This window comes from Solanum dulcamara, chromosome 6 (genome assembly GCF_947179165.1).
Source record: "Solanum dulcamara chromosome 6, daSolDulc1.2, whole genome shotgun sequence".
NCBI lineage: Eukaryota > Viridiplantae > Streptophyta > Magnoliopsida > Solanales > Solanaceae > Solanum > Solanum dulcamara.
In genome coordinates, this window is record NC_077242.1 from 76,461,087 (window position 1) to 76,471,182 (window position 10,096).

The following is a 10,096-nucleotide window of genomic DNA, read 5'->3' on the forward strand; positions in this document are numbered from 1 at the left end:
GTTGAATGTCCCGATATGAATTCAAATTGATTCTCTATAATAAACACACTCCTCTTTATCCTCATCTTCACCACCCTTTCCTAAATATTTTAATATAACTTAACAATTTGATATTCCTATAATTATTATACTTTTAATTACGCAACTAAATCACTATACTCCACCTCTAAAAACTACAACTAATCACACACAGAAAGAAAAAAGAAGTGAAACAGTGATGTTGTCAAATCTAGATATAGCATCTCTGGCAATTAGATGCCATTTTTGTCCTTTTTAAAAAAATTATCAAGTATCAAATCGGTTTTCACATATTTCATTTTTATTACTTCAATTGTGTAAAAGAGGACTAAAATTACTCCATTTTAGTACCCTGAAACACTGTTAAACAGTTTGATTATAAGAGCATCAATTTAGTAGGCCAGCTTGAAATTTGTGGTCAATATTATACTAAGTAAAAAAAAAAAACTTAAATTAGAATGTTAAGAGTAAAGTTAAATCTTTTTTTTTTCTAATATGCTAATTCAATTGTATTAATTTATCCCTTCCTACTAATTAAAATAAATATTCAATCGTTTACTAAGAGGAAAATTGAACGTCAGGTGAGAAACAAAAAATGCCAAAGCAAATATTGAACGTCAAAGTGAGAAACGAAAAAAATAAAACAAAGGTGACTATCCAAGTAAACACGCTCACACAAACATGCTAATATAGGGTCCTAATAAGAAACACTAAAAGAGGAAAATATTTCCAACAAATGTCTGGTCGAAAATTCATTGAAATTTTGCTCATCGATAATGTGTTTCGAATGGATTTCCTGAATCAATGATCTCTCGAAAACGTCTTTTTTTTTTCAGTAGTGAGATTTTTCACTCTTGTGGGTAAATTCCAAATAACACAAGTTTCAACTTTTCACCAATGCTCAGAAGTACTACCAATTCTTACTTGCTCAGAGGGTACCAGTGGAATGGTCTCCTATTTTTTTCTTCAGAGAGTAAAACCTAGAAAAGTTTACTGTATGTTTCATTTTCCATTCTATTATTTGGAGTTTGGTTGAATATGATGTGATGCAAGTGAATATCTACGCACCCAAGGGTGTGATGTAGTGGTTAATGAAATGGTTGAGAACCCTGAGGTCTCATGTTCAAAACTCAACGGAGATAAAAAACACTAAGTGATTCTTACTATTTGTCCTAGTCTTGGTGGATAGAGTAATCTGATACCTATTATTGGTGGAGGTGGCAGGTATCCCTCTAAGAAGCTTATAATACTCGCAGGTCTGGGCTCTTTCGTTTCGAAAGGATATGGATTCAACAATCTTATTTTCACATTGATCTCAACTATGCTAGTAAAATTCTTTTCAAGTCTTCTCCACATTAAAAAGAGAATCGATGCTAATTGTTTCGGTTAGGATTCACATTTGGTAATAGAATGAATTGAATTGGCTAAAATGGTCAATATATGCTTTCGGGAAGTTTAACCATGCAATATCTCAATGAATATATTGTTGTTATTGTTAGTACAACAAAATCTCAATAGAAACAAAATCAATAGGAAATGAAAGAAAAAACCAAAACAGAAACATAAATAGGTCAGACAAAGAGGCAGAAAACGAAGAAATATTGAAGAGAAGTGATTAGATAGAACATAATGTAATTTCCGCTTATCAAAGACATGGCCTTAAATAGGAGGTTGTGAACACGGATTATGATAGTAAGTTAGAAGGTAGTAGAAACGTTGTCTAGCTAATCCTTCCATACTAGTAGTTTAGGTATTACTCTTGTAGTTTCTTATCCTTCGATTTTTGTTACTATCGATTGTTTCTTCTACTTTGATATTCATATTATTTTGCTATAGTTACCGTCAACATGCTTTGTTATCCGCTTTCACATCCATTACTTCTTATTCTAAATTGCTTTGAATTGTTTGTTTTACTTTTGAGCTGAGAGTCTATCGAAAACAACCTTTCTAACTCTGAAATAGTAGTAAGATCTACGTACACTCTATCCTCCTCCAGATATGTTGTTGCACAGAATAGAGAACTTCAATAAATACCAGCCCAGGATTCTTTTTCCATTTCACTTACATAACATATGCTATTATTTACAGGCCAAACTTCATATAGATGAAATATTTCAATTACATTTTAGTGGATAAGACTCGAGAGGCATACAAACAAAAGTTCATTTGAAAGAAATGGGAACCAAAAAATTAAAAAAAGAACAAAATAAAGAGGAAAACCTGTAGGATTTCTTTGTAAATTAATAGTTGAATAGGCATAGGACCTAATCCATGCACCCTTCAGAAACTGCTTCCAGTTTCTACAGATTGGCTGAAGGAACACAACCATCTTCTAGCTTCGACGTTCGACGTTGATCGCCTAAAGCTGGATCGTGAACATCGAGTTAGATGTTCTCGTTCACCGGTTCTTGGAACTAAAGATGGACTTGTGTCTGGCGTTCCCATACAAAGGCCTGGGCTGAATTTCAATGCCGGGAACTTTTGGCAGCTTAAAGAGCGGAAGGAAGAGCCGAGAGGAGAGAGTCTGGAGCAATATAAATCGGGCTTGCAAAAAGGCATTTCTAATGTAGTTGGTTCTTGTCCATCAGCTGTACAGGAACAAAAAGGCAACGATAGACTCGTTCGTGCTGCTTCCTTGATGATTGGTGTCGTATCCACCAGTTTAACGAATGAAACCATGCCTTGTCGGCATAAAGGGCAAGGAATCGAGCCTGGAGGTCCATGGGCCACGGTTGAGGTGCTACTGGTTGAACACAGGTACAATGCACAGCGCGTGCAGAACTCATGAAAACAACCTGTAAAACATGGCAAGCATTAGGTGCTGCAGCAGCTAGACTGACATATCGGGTACAATGCTAACGACAAAGAAAAGCTACCCCCTAGGTCCAATTTGTTTGTCTTACTTTCCTTTTTAGTCAGTTTCGAAAAGAATGTTTATTTCCTTTTTTTGGCAACTCTTAAATTCTAACTTTTCACATTACATGTTTAAGATCACAACATTAAAGAACATTTTGGTACATTCTACACATCTTTAATTTAAGCATCACAAGATTCAAAAGTCTTTTTATTTTCTTAAAACTTCATGCCAAATCAAAATCAGACAAACAAATTGTAACGGAGGAACGGATTCAGTAAAACAACATATCCAGCTAGCAGGAAAAAGATCAAATAGGAACAGTAATCAATCATTCTGATGATATCAAGCAGTTCACATGTAAATATGCAGATATATGTATATGATAATTAGCATCGGAAAAAAGAACTTCCAGCCCTGAGCATATTATATATCAAAATACTGAAATTTCAAGAACTTCCGGAGTTCCAATTTCACATGACGAAGGAAAACTCTATCCAGCGACGGGAACATATTCTTGAATGGGAGAGCATCTTTCCTTAGTTTAAATTCTTGGAGTTACATGGTTTCAACTCGCGAGTATCTCAATAGAGGCTCTTCACTCTGATTAGGAAATTCTTCGATTCACCATTACCATTAAAAAGTAGAGTTTATTTTCATCTACACGTCAATTGGAAGTAAAAGAACTACACAAAAAGGTACTACATAAATCTTTCTCGTAAATTATCTACTATTTCATGTTTACCATCTACACAATTTCAAGCAGTTTAAGAAAGACATACCTTCTGCTGCAACTGTACACTTTCTTTCCAGACAAACAACACAAGGGTCTAAACAAGTTGACGGTGAATCAATTGTTCTCCATCCACATTCTCTGCATAAAATGACAACTTATTTTGAGAATTCTCATCCCCGAGCCTTATCAGTATGTAACTTGCACACGGAATACTGAAAGAGAACGATATTCTATTAAAAAATGACAAGAAAACAAAAGGCTGGAAATAGTGATCTTTCCCCATTTTATCAAGCAGATCAGACACTGGTACACCACATGGGTAAATCACATAAATTGACTCAATTATTAATGTTATCCGTGCCAGAATTTGGAAATGCATCATAATAAAGAGCTATCCAGATGCATACTGCTTTTTGTGCATTTGAATTTAGAAACTTAAGGGGGTCAGCATGTTCCAAATGCTTTCATCAAAAAAGAAGATGCTTACCATAAAAGCCAAACGAAATACACATTTTCCCACTTTTTAATGTGCCATGAATATTTAGTACCTTCATGAGATGTATAAGGGTGGTGCCACGCAACAGAAAGGATTCGATAAAGATGCAAGAATTAACAGTATGTTCACCCTTGGATTCGGGCCTATGTTGCTCGGACTCTTCATAAATGCCGATGGATGCATGTCAAATCCTCCAAAAGTAGTGCATCTTTTGAGAATCTGACAGGGTGCGGCAACATTTTTGGGGAGTCCGAACAACATAAGCTTGTGGTAAATTCGTCACAATAATTTAATTTGTCTTCTTTATTCTACCTCACATGCCATCACGACAAAACCCAAATGTTTTACTTTTTTTAAAAAAAAACAAGCAAACACAATAAATCTCCTGGACACAGACACAAGATATTTCCCTCTGAAAATAGTCTTCAAATTGGTACCAAATGCCAATGAGTCAATTTACAAGAATCTGTTTCCTTATCGTCAGCAGTGCGTAAATCCTTAAGACAAAGCAGGAGTGGACAAAAGTCTCTATACTCATTCAATTAAAATCTACATCCTGTAAAATTTTAGAGTAGAATTTAAGGCGTAGTGGCGGACAATAACCCAACGAGAAACATCATTGGACTTATGTTGTTAAAACATGCTCCACAAAGACAGTTTCTTCCTTAACTTAATGAGAGACATGAAACATCTAACCTATGGAAAGAGAGAGTTTAGAAATAAAATTAAAGCATCTAATTCCCTTGTATGGAAGGCTGTCGCTGTAGCACTGCAGCAATAGCATTGAATCACAAATTGACAGAGAGAAATAAAGGAGAACAGAAAATCCGATGAAATGTGTCATTATAATGTCAAATTCATGAATGAGCATTTACGAGTCCGACCAATATTTGCTGAACCGGACTCACCTAGCAATCTTCACTATACTCATAAGAGGGAGGCACAAGAATGGTGAAGGAAGAGGACGTGGTTGTCTTTCTGGACGAGCACTTAAAATCTCCTCCAGTCCATCTCTATGCCATGATCGAGCAACCATCAAAGGGGTCCACCTTAAAACATGTAAAAAGAGAATATGCAAGTTAGAAGATTTATCTAGCAGAGTTGCTATACGAGAATAAGACAATATTATCTGTTTCAATAACTCAGCACCCAAACAAGATGCATTTCTTAAGTTCTCCATCAAGTATACAGCGTTAATATCTTTTCCTCTTTTTCTATTCTTTTTGAGAAGTCTTGACTAAAACGGAGGAAAATTTCAATGGCTTTCTTAGTTTGTATCAATTTTCAGAAGAAATCTTCAACCGTCTGTATTGTGGTCAAGATTTTGCTGCAGCCTAACCCTAAATCTCTCCTTTTCATCTCTTCAATTCTTAAAGACAACATGAAATAGCATGGTTAGCTATACTACCCTTTAACTCTCCATGGTTGTTCCCTTTTCCTACCTGAAATCTCCATCGTTAGGTAAGAAAAAGGAGCAATTGATAGTTGAGGTGTGTTTTGATAAATCGTTGGTGATAGTTCAAGTAGGAAACTCGGACACCTGATAGTTCATGTATAAAACTTGAAAAAAGGGGATATATTTAGGTGTATTTTTGACCCTCCACTCTACTACTAATAATATTGATAAGGGAAACTAGACCACACACTTTTAGTACATTTTGAAGATGTTAAATCATGTAAAGATATCATACCCATTCACATTTTCTGCATTGAGACTGGCACCCCTGGCAATTAAAAGCTGAAAGTTGGGAAAGAAAATGACAACTTCAGAACTTGCACCGACTATACCAGCAAAATCAGAAAGAAAAGTAAACAAAAGAGGAACACACCTGACAACACTGAGCATTCCCGCCACATGCAGCGTAATGAAGTGGTGTACTTCCTGCACCTGCAAGGTAAACAATTTACCTTTTAGAAAGGAGAAAAGACGATATGAACTCTTTTCGTAGATTCATGGCATGAAGCCTCTAAATTTTAGGCGCCACATATCAAGGACTTTTGGAACTGAGGCTTAACAGAAGAGGAAACCGAAACCTAATCTGCCACCGAATAAGAGTTTCAGGTGGTATCAGGTTTCTATTTGTTATATTCCTAAAGGGCAGTCTTGTACACTAAGCTCCCGCTACGCACGGGGTCCGGAGAAGGGCCTGACCACTAGGGTGCAATAGGTTTCGGTCATCTCGTATCGCATCTTTTAGTACTTCTTTCTGAAAATATCGAGTAATACGTGAATCTGATGACCGACGGTCTCTCTCTCTCTCTCTCTCTCTCAAATACAATAGAGACATTATCTTCCTTAAGTATAAAATACATTACTCATGATTTACACTAGCTAAAGTGCCAAACGAAAAGCACAAAACTTGCATGGAAATGTCATAAAGGTAATTAGTGCACATCATCAAAACTCAGGACATGACATCCGTGCAACTTCTTTTTTGACATCCCAGAAACTCCATGAACTGGAGCAAACTAATTTCAAGGTTGTGGATATTCACATATTTTATCAGGTCGACAGAGTTTGCGTATGCTTTTGTAAATGGAAACTTGTTTTACCCTTCCGGTAAAAGACTACTGAATAAATGACTGCTATCTCTAGTTCTGCTTTAAATGGAGAAACATGGTCAGTGAGAAATTCATAAAGCTGACTCCAACTTGTTGGGACTAAGGCAAAGTTGTCATTTATCTATAATTTTGCTTCTTTTTTTTAAAAAAAGCACACCGAGGAATTCCAATATTTTATTCTTCATCCGGAATTGATATTGCCTGTTACAAGTTATAATTATTTCAGTTCTTCCAAAATGGAGACTGAAATCTGTAGCATGATCAGTAAATGTCTGACTTTTAAGGCAATCCTCTCATAAAGAACCATGAGAAACGCATTAGAAACAGCCGACCAGACAATCTCAGAGTTTCCCTCAGAAAGAATTAAGTTACAACATGATATGTAAAAGATGGCAGATAGGCATTTACAAATTGAAGAAACAGATAATAAGAAACAATTTAGCAATTATCCGCTTTGAAGCTACAACAATCGTTTTGTTTTTAAAACTTATTGTGGGGGTGGAGAGGGGAAGGGGAAAATGCACAAGGAAATAAGGCTTTCAAGAGATCAATATGATATAAGAGTTACTAGGCAGAACTTGGAAAGTTGTCTCACCTATCAAATCGATTGTAGTCCCATCTTCCACAGTAACCTTGGTGACCGAAGCCCCCAAGTCCAAGAGTAGCTGCAGACTTTCAACATGGCCATTCAGCGCTGCCATATGAAGGGCGGTAATGCCACCATCAGCAGGTCTATTGATCACCTCATGTAGTGCACTACAGCAAGCACAAAAGAACTTCACGTTAATACAGCTTGAAAGCAGCAGGAGATGACCAAATATCAAATGCAAAGCTTGAGAAAAGAAATTTACAAGTCATCAAATTCTTGGATAGAGTCTTCATTCCTTGATCTCTTTCTCATGACATTACAGAAATTAGGGATGCTGGGAATATAATCAGCAAGGAGAAGCCGTATACATCGAGAATGTCCATTCAGAGCAGCTAAATGAAGTGCTGTACCTCCATTGAGATAATCAGCCCTATGAATCTAAAACATAATGCAACTGTAAGTAGAGCTTGTGATCAATCTTGACATGCTCCAACTACTCTAGAAAACCAGTAAAGTCGAAATTTTACAAGGTAAGAACACTCTTAATACTTCTAGGTAAACAAATTGAATATACCGCAATAATTAAACTGTCATACATTGGCCATGAAAAGAATGAGAATCTGAACGACCTCCCAGTGACCATACTGACATGCTTGCATCAAAGCAGTCTGTTAACCATAAGACAGAATACTAGTTTCAATGTATTGAGAGAGATAAAAGTAAAGCCAAAAAAGGCAATGAGAAAAAAATCTACCTGCCCTCGGTAGTTTCTGAGATTGATGTCAACTCCAGACTCAAGCAAGAGACTAACAATCTGATAGGACAAACAAGAGTCAAATGACCGATCGCATACAAAATCCACAAAGTGTTGAATTAAACTATGTCACAATCAAGTTCAAAGAAAATTCAAGTTTATCTTCATATACATCACGAATAAGCATTAAACTCTGAATATACCTCATGATGTCCTTGGGCAGCTGAATAATGGAGGGGTGAATTTCGAACACCAAAAGTTGAATACCTCACTAAGCGAGGATTATAATCCAGTAAAGCCTTAGCTTCCTGAATATCTCCATCTCTAGCAGCAGAAACTAACCGCTCGCCTGACGCAGAGCATCCAAATGAATTCCCCACAAGGTTCAAAAATCGCATAGTTTTCGGATATCGTTCTGGCATGATGTTTAGCAGAAGATAAGGAACACAATGATCCTTAACCTTAACTACCCCCCCCCCCCCGCTGCACAGAAATTCCTTCTTTTCTAACAAACTAATAACAACAACCCCACAACTAAACCTTCCTTAAACATAATTTCAAAGTCAAATTTGTCTCAACAATCAGAAATCTCAAACTGATAAAAACAAATCCAAGAACCCCTTTCAACACCTCAAACTAATATGGTTTCTGACTTGATCAATCAATCAAATAGACAAATTTCTCTATATACAAATATATGATATGTACTATGTTGATGGTGACCAATATCTACAAAAACAAATAAAGGGGAAAAGGACCTCTGTCAAACTTGAGGTAAAATGAAATTACCTGAGCTGGATAAAAAACCATAAAAATCAAATCTTTGATCACTATTTCACCTTTTGTCACAAATTCTCCAACTATTTCAAGATTCCTCAATAACCCCACCAAATTTTCCCAGAAAAATAGCAGATTATCTCCAAATATTTTCCAGGAAATTTCACCAAGAAAGAAAATTTCCACCCCAAATTCACAAAATATGCAAAAAAACAAAACAAATGGGAAGATAAAGAACCTCAAATTCCTTGATGGGGTTCACCAAAAAAACATTTTTTTGATCCTCAAGAACCCCAAAAAAATCAAGATTAGCAAATACCCACGTCCAAATTTTCCCAGAAAATAAGAAGAAATAATCTCAAAAAAAAAAAAAGAGACTCAAAATTTCCAGGAATTTGCAACAGTATGGGAGACAAAAACCAATTGGGAAAGTTGAGAACCTCAAGTTCCCAAATGGGGTTCACGTAAATGAAAAAATAATTTTTAAAAAAATTTAATCACAAATACCAAGAAGGACAATGATCTGCCAAGAATCTCTCTTTTTTCTTTAATTTAATTTAATTCTTTTTTTCTTTTTTTGCATATATAAATTATTTAACACCCGATGTGCTGAAATGTAAGGTATATAGTTACTCATATATTGAGTTGGTGGTGTAATAAAAACATTATAAAAAAAAGTAGAGATAATGGTAAAAAAAACACAAGTATTATGTTGTTGTGAGATTTTTATCTGAACTTGAATTGATGTATTTTTTACTTGGATTATTGTTAACTATTTAATAAAATAAATTTCGATTAGTGCCTGATGGTGCATGGTGTATGCTCTCTTGTTTTAGATAATTAAAGGAAGTAATTGAAAAATATAAAATAAAATGATCAAAAACACATTTAAAATATCTTTTTTTTGAAATTTTTTTATCTGAACTATCATATATTTTTGTTTCTTACATGAACTATCACCAACTACTATCAAAACATCTCTAAAATTAATGAGTCAGTTGTCATGTGGACGACATTCTATGGGTAAATTAAAAATTGTCATGCGTCTTTTGATAATTGTATTCAAACACTAGATTCAATCTGTTTTTCAAAGTGTGTTTAAATAAATAATGGTGATAGTTCAGATAAAAAATATAAATATCTATTAATATAAATATCGAATACCGATAGTAAAATTAAAGAAAAAAACATGATAAAAAGTGGGATTGAAATGGGGACAGCCAACTATTTGGGGGTGACCTCATAAACCAAAAACATGCCTGCAACAAAGGTGTGTACTTCATCATTGGGCTGTTTGGACTAATAATGTC

At 35.3% G+C, this 10,096-nt stretch overlaps 1 protein-coding gene across 3 annotated transcripts; it reads right to left on the reverse strand.

Moving 5' to 3' along the window:
- Nucleotides 1-2,040: 2,040 nt before the first annotated feature.
- LOC129891606 (probable E3 ubiquitin-protein ligase XBOS32) lies at nucleotides 2,041-9,337 on the reverse strand. 3 transcript variants are annotated; one of them, XM_055967020.1, is made up of 11 exons: nucleotides 8,799-9,337; nucleotides 8,213-8,424; nucleotides 8,010-8,069; nucleotides 7,852-7,923; nucleotides 7,518-7,693; nucleotides 7,262-7,422; nucleotides 5,934-5,992; nucleotides 5,796-5,842; nucleotides 5,013-5,153; nucleotides 3,655-3,746; nucleotides 2,041-2,813 (listed from the first exon to the last, which is right to left on the reverse strand). In XM_055967020.1, the coding sequence occupies exons 2-11, from the start codon at nucleotides 8,405-8,407 to the stop codon at nucleotides 2,299-2,301; spliced, it is 1,518 nt and encodes a 505-aa protein (XP_055822995.1). In that variant the 5' UTR covers nucleotides 8,408-8,424; nucleotides 8,799-9,337; the 3' UTR covers nucleotides 2,041-2,298. The 3 variants fall into 3 exon arrangements, with proteins under 3 accessions (XP_055822995.1, XP_055822994.1, XP_055822996.1); XM_055967019.1 differs by lacking the exon at nucleotides 8,799-9,337 and having other exon boundaries at nucleotides 8,213-8,792; XM_055967021.1 differs by lacking the exon at nucleotides 8,799-9,337 and having other exon boundaries at nucleotides 7,830-7,923; nucleotides 8,213-8,291.
- Nucleotides 9,338-10,096: the final 759 nt, after the last annotated feature.